Source organism: Homalodisca vitripennis, chromosome 5 (genome assembly GCF_021130785.1).
Source record: "Homalodisca vitripennis isolate AUS2020 chromosome 5, UT_GWSS_2.1, whole genome shotgun sequence".
Lineage (NCBI taxonomy): Eukaryota > Metazoa > Arthropoda > Insecta > Hemiptera > Cicadellidae > Homalodisca > Homalodisca vitripennis.
In genome coordinates, this window is record NC_060211.1 from 57,492,839 (window position 1) to 57,516,054 (window position 23,216).

The 23,216-nt window shown below is 33.3% G+C and overlaps 1 protein-coding gene across 1 annotated transcript; it reads left to right on the forward strand.

The window, feature by feature from the left end:
• Positions 1-15,521: 15,521 nt before the first annotated feature.
• On the forward strand, positions 15,522-16,160 carry LOC124363480 (tigger transposable element-derived protein 2-like). The gene has a single exon (XM_046818728.1). The coding sequence runs from the start codon at positions 15,522-15,524 to the stop codon at positions 16,158-16,160; it is 639 nt and encodes a 212-aa protein (XP_046674684.1).
• The last annotated feature ends 7,056 nt before the right edge of the window (positions 16,161-23,216 follow it).

Consider the following 23,216-nt stretch of genomic DNA (forward strand, 5'->3'; position numbering starts at 1 on the left):
GGACTTTGGTTGGCCTCGGGCTGCAGCAGGGGGCACTGCAGAATTAGCATCCAGATTCGGGAAAACGCTCTGTACATGATATTGGATCAGATGCCTAACATATTTTCCTACGACGTTCAGGGTTGTCATGCTTTCTAGTGAGGCTTGGTCGGAAGGAAAGAAACCTCTTCCGCCAGAGGAGCTTGAATGGTTTACAGACGGCTCTATAACAAAAAGTGGGCACAGGCGATGGAATTGTGGGGATGAGACCATTTAGGGATCTAGTTTTCCTATGGGTTCTCACCCCAAATTCTTTTAGGCAGAAGTCACAGCCATTGTGTGCTGATGAGAATCTTCGTCTGCGCTATAGGAGTAAGACGATTAGCATTTTCACAGATAGAAAGGCAACATTGAAGGTATTGGGACTCTTTTGTGTTCAATTTTAAACTTGTCTGGGATTGCTATCAAGGAGGATTCCCTTGCCAGAAATAACAAAGTGACTGCTTGTTGGGTTCCTATTCATAAAGTCATCTGCGAACGAAAGAACTGATGTGCTGGCTAACTTGGGCATAGCGTCCAATATGATGGGACCTCAACTGTTCTGTGGCATTTCTAGGGCTGTCTCGAAATGGGTTCACACTGAACATGAGAGAAGATGGAGGCTGCATCCGGGTCTGAGGTTGAGCAGAATGATTCTACAGTCGCTTTCTCCTAGGGTAGCGTCTGACCTTCTCTCTATAGTATATAGATGTTTCTCAGTTATAGATCTGATTACGTACGGGTCATGGTCATCTGAGGAAGCATCTTCACAGAGTTTGCACCCTTCGGGAGGATCCGTTCTGTAGATTGTGCGACGAGCAGGAGGAAACTGCTGAACATCCTCTTTGACTGCACTACAATAGCTAGTGAGCAGTACGCCATCTTTGGTGGTTTGGACAAGGGTGGCGAATTTTTCAGGATGACGTGATCGAATATTTTGGGCGGTTTGTATAACATCTGAATCCGTACACGGTCAGCTTCGGGGGTACGCAAAAAGGCCCTCAAGCTTAAGTGCATGGCAATAGCTCGCCCCATTGAAGAAGAATAATAATAATTAGGTTATGAGTTCTCCACTGAAGGAGACATGACAAGGAGACATGCTTGCTATTGCCATGTAATTTTAAAACGTTGTAAAAATCATATACAACAATTCAAAATATATCTACCCTTTTTATGTGTCATAAATAGAAGGATTATAAAGTAAAATATTTTTATAACCATGTAACATGATAAGGAGACATGCTTACTATTGTTTTGTAATTTTAACACTTTTTCACAATAATATACAACAATTCAAAATATATTTACCCTTTTTATTTGTCATAAATACAAGGATTATAATGTAAAATAATTTATAATCGTTTTAAACATGACTGTAAAACATGAATTTTGTAGCATTATAGTTAATGTTTTAGTGGACTTTACTATAAACTCATGATTATCTTTAATATTATTATATATTACATTATATATACTGCGAATAATTGTTTTCATTTCATATTTTAAAATTAATTTAATTTTAAATCCACGCAATTTACAGACTGTATTTTTTATATATACTTCTAAAATTAGTTTTAACTAATTTACTTAAATTGATGTATTAAGTGATAAACTTATTTTTAAACTTTGAAATATAGTGTAAAAACAATAAGCTAGTAATTTCAGTTATACAATGTAGTAATTAGTTTAAAATTTAAATAATAAACGTTAAAATTATTTTATTTTATTTGATAACTCATTTAAAGCAACACAAGATGTAATAATGCAACTGTGTAAACTACTTCTAGTTTACTTCTAATTTAACACACTGGACTTAGTGGTCTTTGGCTGAACATAAAGAATTAAAACAAAGTTTAAAGAAAACTCGGCAAAAAACTAAGGCATAAAAACTAATTTCATAGCAAGTGTAAAAAACTACATTAATAAGTTAGTTATTACAGATGGTAAATACTACAATTAGCTGTATATAATCAGCAGTCAAGCAACATAACTCGATTAGAGTACTGTGAATGAGAGATGGCTCTCAGTAAAACCTTGTACTCTGTTATTATTTGTAACAGCGAATTGTACTTCGTACTACTTGCGTATTGAGTTGTTCACCTAAAAGTAATCCATAGTTCATAACTCTTATTACGTTTTTATCAAATAAATCATCTTGATTATTTTTAACCAACTTTTCTCTAAGGAATAATGCGTGTCCTCATTTATTCAGGTAAAATAAGAACCTAATGTCCGATATTAGAACTTTTAAATTCTACAAGCATTCCCTTTTGAGATATGATATTTAAGTATTTCAGCGTAACGTAAACAAAAAACTGACAATAAAAGTGACTGCACGATCTGCAAATTTTCGGACTCTGCCAGCATATTTATAAATGCATACAGATCTTTCAGACTAACCAAGGCACGCTGTGTAGCATATGGTACATGATTACCAAAATTGAGGCCTGAATCCAGTATGACTTCCACAATGCCGGACGACTGATACAAAGCCTGATTGTGATTATTTGATTACCATTATACAATTCCTATTGTATTATTTAATACATTTTTTGTTACATTCAACTTTATTACTTATAATATGTGTGTTCTTTGTAAATTTGCGATGAATTATATATGAACTGGAAGTGAATAAAAGACCATTGTAGATATTAATTTTATCGGCGAAGGTGGTGTAATACCCAGTCTCTACGAGAGTTACAACCAAAATTGCAAAAAGTAATATTATAATAAATTAATAGAGAGCATTAAACTGTGAAAATAATCCAACACATATTTACAAGTTTCATATAAAGCCGATTATTAATGAAAGAAACCTTTTTTATACTTTCAATTTTCTTCTAATAATTTAATTAAACTGAGTTAAGGAAATTAAAATTGAGAATTAAAGTGCTTCTATCCACCAGAAATATTCTTATCCTCTGATTTGTTTTAATATTAAATATAAAATACATCCATTAACTTAAAAATATAATCATATAACTGATATACTTGTTACTTGTTATTGACTCTTATTTTTATTTGAATTTAACATTGTTTTATCTAAAAAAGGTATCTCAATATAACAAGTAACATGTAAAAAGAAGACGATGCTTTAATTACCCGTAAATAATTATCTATACGGAAACATCTGTGGGTCTGAATAGAGTAGCGGTATGAAGTGTTAATTTAAATCCAAGCCGTCTTTGCGTATTTCATCTAATTGAATTGCTCGTAGATATCATATACACCTCAAGTTTAACATTTAATTCAGATTTTAAATTATGTTGTCTCTGGGCTTTCACAACAAAGTAAAAACTAGTTTTCCACAGTATTAAATGTAAAAATTGATTGATTCAAAATTTGATTGAAAAGTACGATACTGTCGTTAATCATTTTATAAACTAACAAGAATATATATATATACTATATATATATATATATATATATATATATATATATATATATATATATATAAATATATATATATATATATATATATCTTATGTTACTTGTTCAGTAGTAAACCTAAAAAAATACCTAATATATACTATTAACATACTAACATATGATATATAATCAATAACACATACGAACTGAACTTCTCCTGCTTGTATATAATTCGATACTATAATATAATTTAAAACATATACATTTAAAGTGCAATAGCTCAAGGATAACGTCTGCATGCTTTATGAATGATAACTCTCTGATTCACAAAACACACTTAAGAGTTGATTTATATCTTCTCGGATATTGTTATATTGTGACACTGACTGATACACGAGTCTCGAGGCTGATATGTTGCGATGCCGAGTTGTAACACAAGGCCATTAGCGGACTGTAGCAACTTTAATGGCGACAAAGAGTTGTAACGTTAGCGGGAAATATTCTTAGATTTGATATATTGCAATACATTCTCATTAGATTTTATGTGAAAAATAAGCTAAACAAAATGGTAAAGAATGTAAGAACATTTTACATTTCAATACATTTTAAGGTGCAACAGTTGGTAAATATAACCGTCCAGTTAAAGGGAGCATTGATGGAACTAATTAATTGTTTGTTTACGATTGTTTATCAATAACACGTAAATATGTTCATTGGACTAATTGGGCGAACATGTAACAGTTACATTAACTCGAACAAAGGTCTCAAACAAGGCAGATGCAATTAGAGATAAGGAGCTACGCGTATATGTAATATAAAAAATGTGGGTAGTTTAGATCATTAGTTTTTCATCATCATTTTTAGCTACCTCTTTGCAATTAGCCTCCAATACAAACGTTATTCCCTACTCAGTAATGGATATTAGCAGGAATCCCGCTTTTGCTGATTTAAGTTTTCAGCAGCATAAGTATTTTAAAAATACTACTCCATTAATTGAAACTCTAGATTCAAAACTACACACAGCGGTAAAATAATAAGAGAGTAATATCTAGAACTAACCATTATGCTATTATTACTGACCAGTATGCTAAAGATATCTCAACGCTATGTATTTGAAAGAGTCTGATAACCCAGAGACAAAGTCAATTTGTGTAGCAGCATAACTTCCTTCTTTGAGCAATCTACATAATCAAGAAACTTAGGCATAAGCGGTTGATATATCTTCAAACCACCGGCAAAGAGGATGTGTCTTTTGAAACAGTTGATCCTCTTAAGCAGCAGTAACATAATCTAGACAGCCGTTGACTAAATTTGAAGAAGAACAAAGTCAAAAATTTTGACTTCTTATCTCCAGGGGTTGAAGCAAAATGAAATCTTTCAGTTCATCTATTGCTGACCCCAGATAGGTCATTCTCAATTGGACCCTCAATAATATCTCAAAACGTTCTTGAATTTATGATAGCATTTTGATAATTTTACATTTATGGGGGACCCATACGACCGAACCTATTAGGGGTGGGGGGAACTAAAGGTTCATACATACGTGCAATAGGCACATAAATAAATTATACACTCTTGTTTGAGTTAAGGTGGAGCAAGTAGCTTTTGATCATCAACCACTCTTGAAAACATAAAGGGTCATTTATAAAGACTTTTCTTGTAAAAGTTTTAATTATATTAAAAGAACTTAGTTTTAAGTAAAACTTTAATTTTCTAATGCCGTGTAATGACGTCTTACGGATGCATCATGAAATTAAATTTTGTCGTAATACACATTTGAAATGTAATAAAACACACATTGATATTGTGTAATACGCTAAGTTTTTACGGTCTTGTTTCTTCAAATAGTCATTGCAGTACCAATATCGTACGAGAATAAAGTGTTGTTTTAATGTACATACAATTTTCTATTTTCCTGAAACATTTACACTGTTAACTATGATATTTAGCAACATTTTCAAATTGCCAATTTATTGTCTGTCTGGTAAAGACGTTACTTACAAATGCACCACTGTTTTATGTTAAAGAACACAGATAATGTGATAAAACTATAGAGTGTCAGACGTGGTGACGTCACTCAGTGAATGGATTACATTAACATGAAGGTGAACTATGACAGAAACTGGAATATTTGCCACTTCATCAAAATGACAAGCGTGGACTTAATAATACCTGTTTCACCACTATACTATCATAACGTAATAAACACTAGACTCATGTTTTATTACGATATTTACGACAATAATTTACTGTCCCAATGTTTAACAAAATAATGTTTAGGCTTCCTGACCTTTATGTACAATTAAAAATGACCTTGTCCGGCTGCAAGTTATATATAAAGAGTAATGCCACTAGTATAGGAGATGTTCAATAGTTTGTAACCAAGCAGTGATGTTGCCATATAAGCCGACATTTTTGACAAATTAAAACTGTAATGTTGAATTTTGAGCAGAAATATTAAAATAATTAATTCTAGAATATCGTATATAAGAAATATTTCAGAAATTTAACTAGGAATAATAAGTATTTAATGTAATAATACTAAGTTATTTTGTAATCAAGCTCTGGGAGAAAATAAAGTAAGGATTTCTGATTTTTAAAGTGCGTGTATGAATTGTGAGCTAAGGGAACGACACGATTTAAAATTAATATTACATATGGAAATTGCAATATCTGTATATTAAAAAACACGCCTTTTTCTCATTTCATATTTGATACATTTATATGTATTGAAAACACTTATTTATAAGTCCTCCGTTTAATTAATTGATTTTAATGGGGCTCATTTCGAGATGACACAAATTATTATGTTAGCTGCCCCGAATTACATTGTGTAATGATAAAACTAATTTCCATTTTTTTTATTATTATTATTATTATTAATATAAGGTGCCATTAAATGCTATTCCAAAAGAATATAGCATTTTAAAATCTGTGTACTTTCAAGCACAATACTATTGCAGTTACATGGGAAGTATAATATTTTTAATTTAAGAGAAAAGTAATTAAAGACTTTGGCACTTATTAAAAGAACAAAAGGACCAGGGTGAAATGAAGAATTAAAGTCTTAACTTGAGTTGATTGTCAAAGAATATTGACGATTGACACAAGCTGAATAGACAAATTGGAGCCATGTGGTATCAAAACACGTGACAAAGAAGTACGCGAAGTCATCAACACTCTGTAGTTTAACAGCTGACTATTTAACTAACAAAGTATTCCCCACTTCATCCCTCTCCAACTTGCCTCAGGCGTCCTGTTGATTGAGGACAGTTGTAGAGAGCACGTCGGTATTAAAAGAGTGATATTACTCTCTACTCTCCCTCGATATCCAATACCTGGTGAAGTATCACCAGGTGATTTGACAGACTGTAATAACATGTTTGGCTAGATTCATTCCATATCGACTGTCTTATCCTGAATCTGATTGTGTTTTTTCTGCGAATACACTGATAATGAACATCAGAAAAGGGGCCTCATTTCTAGATGACACAACTTATTATGTTAGGTGCCCGGATTACATTATGTAATGATAAGACTAATTTCCATTTTTTTATTCGTATAAGGTGCCTTTAAATGCTATTCCAAAATAATATAGCATTTAAAATCTGTGTACTTTCACGTATGAGAAATTTTTTTTTTTTTAACGTAAGAGAAAAGTAATTAAAGACTTTGGCACTTATTAAAAGAACAAAAGGGCCAGGGTGAAATGAAGAATTAAAGTCTTAACTCGAGTTGATTGTCAAAGAATATTGACAATAGTTCAAAAGTTTTTGCTTTGTCAGGATTCTTTCTTTTGTAATTAATTATTTCCATGAAACTAATTGACACCTTTTATAATTATAAGAAAATTGACTCGTCTATCTAATCACATGGCTAGCTGAATAGACAAATTGGAGACATGTAGTATGAAAACCCGTGACAAAGAAGTAAGCGAAGTCATCAACACTCTTTAGTGTAACAGCTGACTACTGAACTAACAAAGTATTCCCCACTTCATCCCTCTCCAGCTCGCCTCAGGCGTCCTGTTGAATGAGGACAGTTGCAGAGAGCACTTCGGTATTGAAGAGTGATAGTATTCTCTACTCTCCCTCGATCTCTAATAACTTTTAAAATATCACAAAGTGATTTGCATGACTGTAATAGGATGTTTGACTAGATTCATACCTGATGGACTGTCTTACCAAATCTGCTTGTGTTTTGCTGCGTCTACAGTGATATTGAATATCACTACGAGCACAGTAATGTATAGATGTCAGAGCGTGGAAAACATCAAAACAACATCGTTAATAATCAATAACGTAAATAGGAGGTTATTCTAAAGCTCAGGCTAATTCTTCCCAGGAGCTCAAGACAGCCTACTTTTTATTGATTAAACGGCATAAAAAGGATCATGAACTAAACTGATTCCAATGACGGAAGTTATAGAATAGAAACTGAACGAACAATGACAGCGAGTCCCGCGTCTAAGACAACCACCCCGAAGACTCCCGCAGCCCCATCCCCTGTATAGGAACGTCCAGGAATCTGAAGCATAGACCCATACTCGTCATCATAGGAAAATTTTTCTATGCTCTTATAATCACTTCCTTCAGATATATCTGGAATGGAAATCACACTCTGCAATATTCAAAACAATTTAGCATCATTAGGCTCTGCAATGACGAGAGGCTACAAGTTTCACTGATGCGAAAATATGTATCCATGGATAATATTGTGTTCAGCTTGCTGATACGACAGTTGACATTACCTTGAACCTGTCATTGGTCACCGCATATATGAGTAGTTGCCGTACCTGTCCCTATATATGTAAGGTATCATATGATTCCCTAACTTGTGTGGATTTCCTATTGTCCACTTTAAATTTATAGAGAGTAGGGGATAAATTTTGAACTGGTCAAAGTCTCTCTAGTTAGTTCCGTGTAAGCAGCAGTTCCCGTATTAAACGGTATAACTTCTTCGGCCAGTGGTCACTTTTAAAGCATCAAAACTTATTTTAAATATTTATTTGATTGAACTAGCCTTTAGTTTTATGTGTTATCAACCTTCCCCACCATAGATTCGCTATGTGTGGAAAATTCTGTTACTCCGCCGTGCTATGGGATCTTGTCTAAAATACCTAGTGCACTGAATTCTGCATCTGATTCTGCATCAATGAGAACACCTCTGCACCTAGATTACACTGTATCTTGTAGCCCAAGTATCTCTGATGTCGAAACGATGCAAGGAGTTCATTCTGAACATCTTCGTCACCAACTTTTATTGGATCTCTAAAACCATTAGTAGACTCCAGATGAAGATTCAATCTGTACCAGTGTTAGATTTCAGATACTTCACTAAGTGGAAGATGAATGGACCTAAACTCAATATTCGTTTTAACCTCGTGTTCACAGTAAAGTAGATATTTTTTCTAAAATATTGATAAATACAATGTGTAATAAAAATACAAGTTAAAACTCGTTGCCTTTGTATTATATTTTACTAATTAGCAAACTTTATAAATTATAACAAACCATTTTAATTTTATCTTGTTGAAATGATACTCATACTGTCTCCGATGTATAAATGTTCACTACAAAATTTAGTTCAAACAACAGTATTATAAACATGCCCTATAAAGGACTAGGTAGTTACCATAAGGTATAAATCATAATCTGAGTGCGTCCTAACCAACTGTCCTGCTTATAGGCAACTGAAATGTTTTTCTTGGAATCAAAATGTAGGTGTTTCTCTCAGTAAGAAAGATTTGCTACAAAAAAGCATTTATTTCACTATCTGAATTAGTTTAGTGAAGCTGTGTTATGTTCCAGCGGTCAGAATTTTAACTTTTAGTCTTAGAGAGTTAATATTTAGGAGGACAATGTTTTTAACCAGTAGGGTTCAGATGTGGCGTTTCTGTACACCAAATTGAAGTGACAAAGCATTAGCAAACCATCATTAACCAAACCAGGAACATTTTGAAATAAATATAATAGTAATGTAATGCAATACAATACAATTTTGGTATTATGATCTAAACTGAAAAAGAGGTTTTCGTACATTTAGAACTGTTCAAAGTCATTCTAGTTAGTTCTGTGTAAGCAGCAGCTCCCGTATTAAAGGTTATATAAAATATATATTATATTCAAATACAATTTTAAAAGCAACCTGTTACAGATGTATCTATATAAGTCCGTATTACACGGATTAGTAGGTACATTAAAAAAGTGAATTTGTCTCAGAAGCATAGTTTGAAAGGTAAGTCTATTAAGTCCAGAATACAAGGGCAATACAGTAAATTAGGTATTGTATTATTGTAATATCAAATTCCCAAAATAATTAAGCCTTAAACCCGTACTACACAGACGTATACTACTATTATAGTTAATTGAGTATCACTATTGAAAACACCAAAAGTATTAAATTTATTGTTGTCAGTATACATTACTAATACTATACTGTGAGTTAAGTAAGGAATAAAGTAAGTGAGGTAAGTATTTGCTCTTGTACTCCACGGCATATAATATATAAATTAAAAAGGAAGGAAAATAATAAAAAGGCGCTATGGCAATAAATTATAATATATAGTTCATTAGAAATAAATATAAAACTAAAGGTACTCTGCTCAAATACAAAAGAAAAAAACTTTAATGCTTCTTCGCGTTCCGTATTTGCATAGCCTCAATCTAAAAATGTAATAGAAATAACAATTTAGAATTAACATGTTATAATATTACATTTTGTAAAGAATAATAAAAACTGCTTTTGGCTAAATAAATAAAACTAAATTTTAATTTAGAAATTTATTAAAAAGAATACGTAAACAAAATTTAAGTAATAACATTTATTTATAACCATCCAAGTTATACATAGTTATATATTTTTTATCCAAGTTGCCTACTCCTTTTTGGTGATCCTCGAATGAATGCGCGACTTCAATGGGATTTGGTGTGGGGCAGGAACAGGACCTAAATGTCCTGGTTTATTATAAAATAAAATAAAAAAACTTTTTCTTAAAATGTTGAATTCTTACACCAGATTTTGAATTGCAGTGTAGTACTGAAAAAGTAATTCCATTCGCTTTGAAGAGAACTATTTTTCTATATTACTCTATTGTTTCTGCAAACTGCATCTATTATTATTGAAGAAAATGACATAACAAGAAACAACGTAATATATTTTATATGAATTCCAAATTATGCATTTATTAAGGTATTCTAAGACTTTAGTTATTTATATAATTAAATTATATAAAGCTTTAGTACTTAATAATAAAGCATTCTTTAGAATTCATCGTTGAAGTAAGCTACTTAAAAAAACCCCCAATTAATTACATAAAGCAACAATTTCATTAATCTACGGCAAATAATGTTTCAGAAATTGAGTTACTTAATATTAAATATCCTTCTTGATAGAACATCCAAGAGAAAGAAATGGATGATATTAATTAATTAGGTGTCATGTTTAAAGTAACAATAATATTGCAAAATCGTTCCAGTCGACTCCCAAAAACATATATTTTAATTTTTAACTTTAAAGTACGGTAATTTTTTGATTAGATAATTTATATTTTTAATTTTATTAAAGAAAGTATGTTTAATACATAATTTGTTATGACATTTTATGTTTCAAACTGAAATCCGAATTATCTTGAATGCACGGTATTTTGAGATAACCCCAAATTATCTTAATATTTAGTGCACACCAACTCAACATATTATTAACACAATTACAATCTTCAGATATTTAAAAGTCGCTGGGGTTGTGTAAGTCCTTAGATATCAGCCTGATTCATCTCTTCAGGGTGATTTCACAACGAAGCTGGAGTGTCTCATGATTTTTAATGACTGTATCACAATGTTACGACTTGGCGTAAACTTCCGACAACGTATAAACCTAATCGCCTATAAACCATGGCCTTGAACTTCTCGCTATTTTGTTAAATTGTACATAAAGCAATATACACAAATATAACAGCTTTTATCATCTTTATTTTTAAATGTGATTACTTTCTTTATTCATTGCATTAAAACAATAAATATATTTCCTTATTTATTATTTGATTGATTTCACTTATGCAATGTAAATATTATATATATTGACTTTAGCTCCAGTTCACCTTCCTTTTAGTGCTCAAACTCAACGTTCTCATTGAATTAACCCGCCCAGCCTTGGCTACGTTATGTATAATAAACATTATGTTACTAGTTGCTGAAACAAAATTAGTAAATTTTAAAAGGAATAAAAATTATAAATCTTACAAAAACATGTGTTTTTATAATAATTAGTTTCAGTAATAAACATTCAAGTGTGAATATGCACTTGTACTTCGTTGATTCGTCAATTCTAGACTTATAACATTCGTGTCTTCTGATATCCATAAGGAGCAGTAGAAGGTAGAAATACGATATAATCCTCTGCTAGAGTTTGATTTGAGAAAAGAAGAAACAAATTATTTCAATGGAGATTAAATTATTTTTATTAAAGGGTTTAGATTTCCTGCACTGTATTCTACTAAGATTAACTTAAAACACGTTTAACTTATACAAGGAAGTTTTAATAAATAAATCAACTGCTCTTTAATTGCCTGAATTGTACCTTTTTCAGTTATTATCATTTTATACCCCAATGTATGTACTATCAAGTAATATAGGGTTATCGTGTAAAAAATTTAATCAAGATTTCACAGTTAGAAGTGTGATTATTAAACTACCGAGTTTAATTTTTAATGAATTCACATGTTATGCCCTCATTTTAATATTATCCCCAGATTGACTCCTATCATGTACATAAATTTGAGCTTAATCCCTGACTTAGATATAATAATACAAACAGACTTACTCACAGAGTTTGTAAACCGATGGCTGTGACTATTTTGCTAAATTAAGATATGATAAAAGTAATAATTCATCTTCATCCTTTTAAAATTAAACTATTACTTTATGATACAATTGCACATTGCGTCAATACAGACAGATACAGTCTTTATTTAATGTCACTTTTATAAAGCATTGTATCTGATATCCTTGCGGACTGCCAAATCATCCACCTCTTCGTAGTATATTATTAGTATGGTGTGTAACATAATACACTTGTAATATTATCATCGATTGTGTATTTTTATAGCAAGTCGGGATCTATGAGTAAAATCAATTTACGGCTAATAGTAACCGATGTTAACGTGGGAAGTTATGTACAACATGCTATGAAGACGGTAATCACGACGGGGAGAGGAGTGTCCTGGAAACTCTTTATTTCATCAATCAAAGAAGATTGAGCCTCGATACAAATAAAATTTTGTGATAATACTTACCAGGTACAAAACAAATTTGGTACAAGATTTTCGTACGTCCCAGGGATATTTAGTTTAATATCGCTATAGACAAAGAACTTGATCATAATGTTAGTGAATGTAATATAGATCAGATCTGAAACAATCAAGGAAATCACATGTTTTGTAATAACAGTTTTTTTTTTTTAGAAAATTATAAAATTTATATATAAATATGCATACAACAAAAATGTATAACCTTAACCCTAAAACTGTTTCTTTGGGGCTGATTTCTACTTCAAATCCCTACCACAACTGAAATAAATGGAATGATAAAACTTTTTTTTATTTTGCCTGTCTTGAAATAAGTTCTCTTGAAGGGCTGTGATAGAAAATTATCTTAAAGTTAAAAAAATCATACCTACCAAAAATCAATTACACCACATACAGCCTTTGAACAGTCGTAAAGTCGAACTTTGTTTGAATTATGCTCCCAAAATGTATTTTAAATTTCATAATTGTAAGAGAAAGCCACACATGAAATCTGTAAGGATATTTGATTTCACATGTAGATACCAAAATACTTAAACCAAAAGGGCGCTGTTGACTTTGCTCTATGAATTGCAAATATTCGGCTGTTACATTGGCAGTTAGACGTTGTAGAGGATATTACATGCCAGGCGACACTAGTATCTGACCCCTCCCCACTTCCGCCTCATTCCGGCTGGAATGTGGATTTGCTGCGATCACACGATGTAGCCAGTACAAACTCGTGTTTCACAATATATGTGATATCCTAAACACATTTCGTTTAAGCTTAATAACTACGTAATTCGTTTAACACGATGATTAGAAACGCATATCTATCGTCATGTGTAAACCCCCAGCTATCCGCGAATGTATAGTTGGTAAAACAACATTTGAAGATATGCATCGTAATTATCTCAGTGCAGTGTTTAGATTATATTTTTTCAGACAAATTATATTGTACATATTTTGGAATATAAATAAATAATTATGGCATAGTATCTACGTCTTAGAAGAGGAAAACGATTTGAACATAAAAATTGGCTTTGAAGTATGATTGGGTTTACAAATTATACTATATAACAAAACCAAAAGACGCACGAAGTTGTAAAAGTTTGAAATCACTCAATAAGAGTGAGAGTGATCATGTGATTGATGGAAATTTGTATCGGTTGATGGCAGTTTGTAGAGAACAGTTAATACGTTCAATTACATCTTCACAAACACAAACACACGCGTTGTGAGCTTGAGTCCCAGGAGTATGGTCAGACCGGTGCAAACGCGTGTTCGTGTTTACCCTGTCAGCCGTTGTACAGAGTGGACTCTGAGTTAATGATGACAGAGATGACAGACGGCGGACTCTCTACATCGGCAATACAACACACTCTAGTACATATTTAAGCTTCTTTTGGTATATCCTATTTTTTTATACCAATGTACAAGTATGACGGTTCAAAATTACCTAACCATATGCGTATATATTTGAAATCGATACAAATAATGCTGATGAAATTGTATTTGTACGTACGAAAATCAATACGGATTTTTGAGATTCAAGAGCACAGACAGCGAGTTTATCAAACACATTTTATAAATCTTTACTAAACTTTATTGTATAAAATATAGTACAATCGCGATTATCCGAGGCCCGATTAACCGAGCCTCTGGATTAACCGAGGTAGTACAGTATTTGAACAGAAAAAAAATAATTTAGTAAGCATCAAGAGCGCGATGAAGTGAAAGTGCGTGCACTGGCTGATGGTACGCGAATAGATGAGTCACCAGCGAGTGTTATTGTTCTAGGCGGGATGTCTCTCTCTACCGGCTGCTGTTAGGTCGAGCCGGCCCCGGCCGGCCGGCGTTCGTCACCATGTCACCCGTCCGTCAGTTCAGTTCAGTTTGAGTCATCACTGCAACCTGTTCGTTTCGTCCCTCTTCTCGTTTCGTTATTGTGCTGTTGCTTAGTGTTGTTTTTACGATAAGTGCATCATGATTTTAAAACGTAAACGGGTAGTGGTTAGTTTAGAAAACAAAGTTAAGTGCAATAAAACGTTTAGATAAGGGTGAGTCGTTAAAGAAGGTTGCCGCTGACCTAGGTGTTGCAGAAGTGACTGTTGGAGATTGGAGACGTAAGCGGAAAGATATTGAACAGTGGGTTAATAAAACTGTAAGTGATGGAAGCGATTTGTTGCGGAAAACTATGAAGAAAGGGGAGTACAAACAGACTTCTGAAGCGTTGTTTTTGTGGTTTTCTAATCTTCGAGGGTTGGGAAGTCCAATAAGTGGTCCCATGCTTCAAGCTAAAGCTGTTGAGTATAACAAACGTTTTAAGGACGGTGAGGCTAATTTTAGTGCAAGTGATGGTTGACTTGACAGGTGGAAGAAGAGGTATGGCATCCGACAATTAAATATTTCTGGTGAAAAACTTTCTGCTGATTCGTCTGAAATTGAGTCGTTTAGCTTAAGAATGAAAGAACTTATCATGGGCTCACATCAGACCAAATATTTAATTGCGACGAAACCGGTCTCAATTTTAGAATGCTTCCTAACAAAACATTGGCAGCCCAAAGTGAAAAAACTGCGCCTGGGTACAAAAAGAGCAAAGAACGAGTAACTCTTTTGATGTGTAGCAACTCTTCTGGATCCTTAAAATTGAGACCTCTCTTTATTGGAAAATCAAAGAACCCAAGGGCTTTTAAAAATATCCAAGTTAACTGCCTACCCACCTTGTACAGGCATCGACGAAGTGCATGGATGGATGGGCAAACTTTTAAAGAGTGGTTTTTTGACGAGTTCGTTCGTGTTGTTGAGGCCTACTTGAAAAAAGAAGAACCTACCAAGAAAAGCTATTCTTCTTATGGACAACGCGCCATCTCATCCAGATGCAAGTGAATTGGTTAGTGGTGACATAAAAGCTGTTTTCTTGCCACCAAATGTCACATCTCTTATTCAACCTCTGGACCTAGGCGTTTTAGAGGCTATGAAACGGCACTATCAACGAAGGCTTCTCCAAGTGTTGTTGACATGGTTGGACGAGGGAATCACGGTAACTGCAGCACTTAAAAAGAACACCGTTAAGGACGTCTCATACTGGATAGCTTTAGCGTGGGATGATGTGAGAGTGTCAACTTTGCAAAAGTCATGGCGAAAACTTTTCCAAATTCAAACAAGAAGCAATGAAAATGATAACAACAACTGTGTCGCTGAAATAGTAAACCTCGCTAATCAGTTACCAACGGAACTGCTGATAAATGATGAAGACGTCAACGAGTGGTTCATGCAAGACCAGAAAATGGAACTTACTGATGATGCGATTGCCGATATGGTCACCAACCCTCACAACGTCGCAGATGATGACACCGACGAGATAGTGGAAAAAATATCTCACTCCGATGGATTGAAGGCGCTGGAAGCTGCTCTCGCCTACATTGAGCAACAGGAGGAGTTAACCCCTGCCGATGTCCTTCATCTTCAGCGTTGGCGCAACAGAAGTTGACGCAGAAATCAATAAGAGAATTTTTCAAAAAATGAAAATCATTCAGTATGTACATATTTTTCTATTTAAACTATGCTGCATATATGTTTACTAACTTTGTACATAATAAATAATTTACGTCATACTTTACGATTTTTCCGTTCATTTTAGGTTAATACCCGATCTCCGCGTTATCCGAGTTTTGCGGTATCCGAGGTATGCGCGGTCCCAATTAGCTCGGATAATCGCGAGTCTACTGTAGTGTATTACGGGGTGAGAGGAACATTTCTGAATTTATTTAAAACTTTTTATGAAAATATAAATCAGATTGTTTAAATTAAAATAAGTCATAACGGTGTGTATCATTTTCATTAAGAAGGCATTCCATGTATTATTTTATTTGTAATACATTATGTGTCCACCTGTACTGTGTGTCACTATTAGTATGTGAAATTCAGATTAAATGTACAGAACAGTTTAAGTCGAGACTTTAACCTGTCATTAGGTATTTATTGAAAGTATGAATTCGAATTTTAAAGTTTTTAAATGGCGTCTAGATTCAAAATCTCTAATGGAACAACTTATTTTTTTTGTATTCATCTCATTTTAAAACGCATTTTTATTTAGCTATTTTCTTTTATACTTATTCGTTTATGAGCTACACATTTTTTCATTATATTCATTGTCGATTCTCAGGATTTAGCTATTCTGACAACAAAGCTATTCAACAAGCTCACGTTTGTATAGATTGAATTGCTGGAAGTAAGATTTACGGCATTGTGTTCTTAGAGACCCTTACATCCCATTATTTCTCGAGCTATGCTCTCATTACAGATTTTCTTTAAAAGTCGGCGATGAAGACGGTCAAAGACGAACTCATTTCGACATTAGAGACACATAGACTACAAAAACAAGTCTAATCTAGATTTCATGAATCAAGTCTGTGTCAGTGTCAGATTTCAGATGCTAACACTATTAGGAAGGGGAAATGGAGCTAAACTCAACACACATTAAACCAACCCTTTCACCACATTTAATCCTTGTAATATTAAAACAGAACTTTTGAGGTGCGCTAAGATTATTAATTGTGATAAATATAATACGATAGCATTGTAGTTCATATACCGTGTTAATTCGGAGCAGTGTTAAGCTTTGTTAGCATGGGACCCTCACATCAGCACACATATTCCTGCACCTTTATCTTCTAACTGAACAATGTATAAGGCTTGTTTTGGTTTAAAGTTTAATGTCATTTTTAAAACTTACGTTTCTATTCATAAATGTCTGCATGTTTTACCGTATTGATGCAGATGTTGGTGCTCAGGTGGGACAAATAATAGTGTAAACGTAAAGAAATAAGTTAACTGAAAACTTGGTTGGAACGGCTGTTGAAGTCTGTATGTTCTTACTGCTCAGATTTCTCTCTGCCGTCTACCCTTACACCCTCAGAAGAACATAAGATGAAAGCAATTACAATTTAATGCATTGCTATTTAGCTTACTTTTATGTAATCAAAACTTCTCATTGACTCCACATTAACACTTATTAGCTTTAAGGAATGAATCTTTTTTTTTCCTGTACATACTAAAATGAAATATTTTAAAACATGAATTTTAGCAATCATTTGTTTATAACTTCATATACACTTAATTTTCTTTTTGATCAAACTACTCAGAATATGTGTACTTTTAAAACGATCATCTAGGTTCAACCAGTGCGGAAAAATTGAAAAAACCTCCTACTTTTTATCTATGAATGTTCACATACATTAACGGTTCACATGTTTCGTGTGTAGGCACACTCCAGGGATCCCACACTTTCCATCTGTCTTCCGTACTTGAGCGTAACGCTCATACACGGATTTTAGCACCGATCAATATCTCCACATAAGCCTATAACCACCCCCATCTCTTGGGCATGCATTTCTAACCAGCCCTCACACTTTCCTATCGCCTTCCATAATTCGGGTGTTAACAACCCAACCTTTATGTGTGCCTAAACCCTGAGTACCCCAGTGTCTCAAGGCTCTCAATGGCTTTAGCATATGACCTACACTTTACGGACCACTGCCCTACATATTTCGTCTGCCGAGGCCCCACACTTATAATATGCCTCCCGTACTCCTACCGCCTACTTTTTATCGATGAATGTTCACATACTTTAGCCGTTCACATGTTGCGTGTGTCGGCACCCTGTCGGGATCCCACTGCCTTAAGCGTAACACTCATACACGGGTATCAACCACCGATCAATCTCCATACATGGGCCTATAACCACTCACGATAAGTCACTATTACAAAACACCACTATGATACAAATACTTGATCACCTAAAACATTTCAGGACACTAAGAACACGCTGCTTTGCTGTATAACAAACACCTCAATATAATTATTCACTATATTAATAAAATATAAGGTAAACACAATATAAACCGGTGCGTCACGTCCTGTATGAACTACGTGAGATCCGTTTTTGAAAATAGACTCTGGACACACAGGTAAACAAGAATGTTTCCGGCTTTATTCAGATGTCCCGTGAACTTAATGAATATTGTATTTATTGTATAAGTGTCCGAGCATGCAGGTAACCGCAAACCGTGACCTGTCGATCAAGTAAGTCAACCGGTGCAACAAGTAAGTCGTCATTCATAAAGTGATGGTTACGCGGATGGATTTCCGCGGGTTACGAATATAAGTCTGTTTTGTTGCGTTATGTTGGTACACATGTCTCTGACATATGCTAACATGTTCGGCCTGATAATTGATTTGCTTTCACATGTCGTGGCTCGTCTTCGATATTAACTTATTCGAAAACTGGATCAAAGATTCTGTCTAAAGTTTAGATAATGGACATCACCATTGCTAATGAGCTGTCCACTATGACCATAATTTGCTCCAGATGGTCATAACCGATGACGAATCATAGGTTTATAGTTATGACGTAGGAGCCAAAGCTCAATCGTTCTAAAAGAAGCTGCTACACGATCCAAGACCGAAAAAAAAGTTGGATGTGAAAGCTGCTTCCAATTGCAGGGGCGTTCTTGCCACAGGTAGAAATGTCAATAATATATATTACCTGCAAGTTATGCGCAGTTTGCGAGTAGCAATCCTCCAGCAACGGCCGGATTTGTGGAAGAACAAACATTAGCTTTTGCACCACGATAACGTCCCTGCTCACACATCGTTATATGTGCGCCATGTTTTGGCCAAAACAAACACACTAATGATGCCGCAGCCACCGTATTCCCTATATATGGTCGCCTGTGACATTTTCTTGTTCCCGAAACTGAAACTTCTTGGCCCACGAAAAGATGACGCTACGCTACGTTCGACGAGATAAATACAGCATCGAAGGAGGAGCTTAACAAGATCTCAAAAAACGACTTTTTGAAGTGCTTCGAGGATAGGGATAGGGATACATTAGCACAAATGTATCAGATCTAATGGGGATTACTTTTAAGGGGATAATATTAAGATGAAAGAATAAATAAATAAGTTTTGAAAAAAAACAACGAAAGTTGCTGTAATTTTTTTAATATACCCTGTACTCAAAAACAAAGGTTTCTTACACTGATTTCTGACATTTATCTATAAAATAGTATCCGGCAGCGAGAATATGAGGACGTTCCCAGAAATTCTACCGGCAATTTTAGTGAAATGGTGATTTAATTAGATTCTCTACGATTGATTTGTTCGTGATCACAGTGTTAGTGAATTTAACTTAGATCACCTCTGAACAATCACCTCGCATTTTATGTAATAATTACGATCTATATTTTATTTAAAAAAATATTGTTAAGTAGAATATACTACGTACGACAAACTACACTATTGTTCGGTCAGTGACAAGAGACCCTGGAATTAGTGTCCACTTGTCTGCTGTAAATGTGCTCAGTAGTTTGGCTGTTGTATTGTGCGCATAAACAAACACGTTGTCCACTCTGCCACGTGGATGTTACAGTGTATGAGATCACTAAGGCTATTTATTGCATGTATTACATGAGCTATCCCTCACTAAAATCGCCTTTACACTCAAACGAGATAGATGAATTCACAGTAATTTAAAACACATCAACCAAATATGTATTTTTTAGACGTAGTTTATTTTTTAAAGATTTAACAAAGACAAATATGATGTATTTGTTTTGTTTGTGACGTTTTATTGAATTTTTACTAACTGGACTGAATGTCCTTTTTGTGATACTTATGCTGAGTTTATATGTCCGTAGAAATGTAAATATTTGATTAACATTATAGATCACTGAATGTTCTCACATAACACGAAACAATCTAGACAAGAAATCCCCTCCAATTGGTGGGACTAATGACCCGTCTCGGACAGTAATTTGTGCTGTCAGGAAGACGCGACAGGAAACTGAAAACAAGACATCGCTTAAGGGACTTCCTTTTCACAAGTCACGTCGTATTTTAACCACGACCGCCTTCTTGGAGTAATCACACAGATCTGTTATCTCTAATATAACTTATAAAGGAGTATTTTTACACATAGAAGTAAATATTTATTTCAGTTAATGTTAAAATCAACTAAATACTTCCTTAAAACAAAAATAAAAACTAGTGTTGTCAAAACTACCTTTATATTTTAATTAAGAAATACCGTGAACAGTAAAACTTGTAATTTATGAATATTTCTCATATTTACTAAATTAACACTAAAATGGGCACAAAACTGTATTCTAATACTTTATCAATAAACACTAGTAAATCAAATGAAGTTTACGAACTCTTTAAACTATAATTAATTGCTAACTAAACATTACGTTAAGTTAAATTATTGAAAGGTTACTTTGATGATTATTAAGTTTATATCTGTTAAGTAAAATTTGTTGAACTTAAATGTTATCAATCTAATAATAGGCGGCACTATTTTTACAATACATTCTTTTTAACTTTATCATTAAACACGAGTTAATCAAGTGAAATTTACAAATTCTTGGAATTGTTAAATGCTAATTAAAACTACATTTATATTAAATTAGTAACAGATTACTTTGATGATTGTGAAGTCTTTATCTATTAAATGAAATTTTTTAAAGTTATTAAATGTTGTTCATTTCAACAGTGATTGTCGCGTACTCTGTATAATACATCTGTAATGAATATTTTATGGCAAAAGGATTTGAGATAGTCAATTTATAGCCAGTCTTTTATAGCCAATTAAAACTTTCTTGCAGTCTCTTTTTGCTTAATTACGAGAATACAAATAATAAAATGCATGTTGTTTCAGTAACTGACTTTTAACTTAATTTAATGAAGATCATAATGGAAATAATCCAGGGTACTGAAGTTAATCAGTGTTCGCTTTACTACACTGCACTGTTCTGTACCTTACATCTGACAATTTATTATATTTTTTTATTTAAATGGCCAGTTTTGTACTGTGACATTTATCTGTTTATTGCTTCTGTCTTGTTATTACAAAATCTTGAGTGTGATATTTTTCACGGACATATGAGGTTTCTCGACCTCAAACACCCAGTCACCGAGTTCCCAGACGTCTATGTTTATTTTTGAACTGTAGGATTAATCGACTTCTAGACCTTTTGCTTGAGATTCACAACTTCCTGATTATGCCTCTGCAAATATTTTTTTTACGAATTCTTAATATTTTTTTACATTCTGCAGCTGTTTAGTAACTGTTATTCACAAAGCTGTCATAGAATGGTGTTTTCAGCTCTGGTATGTTGTTGCTAATATCTAATTCTTCCTCTTCCAGGTTTACTAATGTTTCAATAATAAAAAAAAAATTATAATTAAAAACTGTTTGCAATAATCAAACAAGGATACAGAATTTAATATATATGTGAAGGTAATGAAATAAATTTCTATATAGTTTTTTTGTGTAAAAATACTATAATATCTTTTGCTTTGTTTGTTCTTTTAGCAAACATGCCGCTTCGTATAATAATTCACAATTATTGAATATAGAGATTTTAATAATTAATTATAAGATTGCTACAAATTCTATAATAGCACGTCTCAACCTTATAGCAGATTACACTCTCTCCCATATCACCCCTTTACTGCCAATTTAGTAATGGGGAGAAATCTATTTGTCACGAGGAGCTTGTGACAAACAAGTAGTATTTTGTTACAGCTCTCCTGAGCTGCTGACTATAGGAAGAGCAGAATAAAACTCTAGATTCACAACCCTAATTGTGTGTGTATATATATATATATATATATATATATATAGACACACAATTATGGCTTCTCGCTAATATTGGTACATGCATTCACATATTATATAAGTATGTTTAAATTATACCAGTAAAAGATCATGCTTTTGGTAATTAACTCGATATGACGATATATTCAGTTGGTTTTTGGTATTACACTTTTTATTTCTGATGCACGGAACAAAATGTCATCTGATACTACATTTCTTGTTTTGGTTATGTCACTATACTGCAATAAGGAACCCACAGTCCTTAAATATTTTTCTTTAAGGACAATTTTCAAATCAAAATAACAATTATTCCTTTTATGAAGTTCACAAGGAAATATTTCAAGTGACGTAACATGTTAATATCTGGTGTATTGATTCAGACATCCATAACGAATTACATTTTTAATCTTTTGTGCTTGCCCTACAATACTCTACCGCTACTTTACATCTGTATATTACAAACATAAATATTTGATACTTCGTATCGCACAAGATATGAAACTAATATGACCATAAAAATCAAGCATTATAAAAACATTCTGAACCACATAGGAAGAAGACGTTTTAATAAACTTCCACTCCAGCTTGAAAATGAACATCAATAAAACTTTTAAGATGTTCCGTGAGCCCTTCATGGACGGCTGGTTCCACTCGGTGAGCGAGTTCTGTAGAGCAGACGCAGACATAACATAATTAAAACTTGGATGTTGGCAAAGTATTCGTTTTGCAAGACTGGCTGTCCTCTTATTATTGTTAACCCATCATTATTTTGTTATACACGATGTATTAAACAATGGATTATCAGTTATTTATTAAAGTTTTATATCACAATTGTTTGTATTTTTACAGATAACATTTTAAGTTATGTGTATACATTATCTCTAC

Bases quoted from the DNA above. Each gene is read 5' to 3' on its own strand.
- LOC124363480 (XM_046818728.1), top strand. From the start codon at position 15,522: ATGGACAACGCGCCATCTCATCCAGATGCAAGTGAATTGGTTAGTGGT.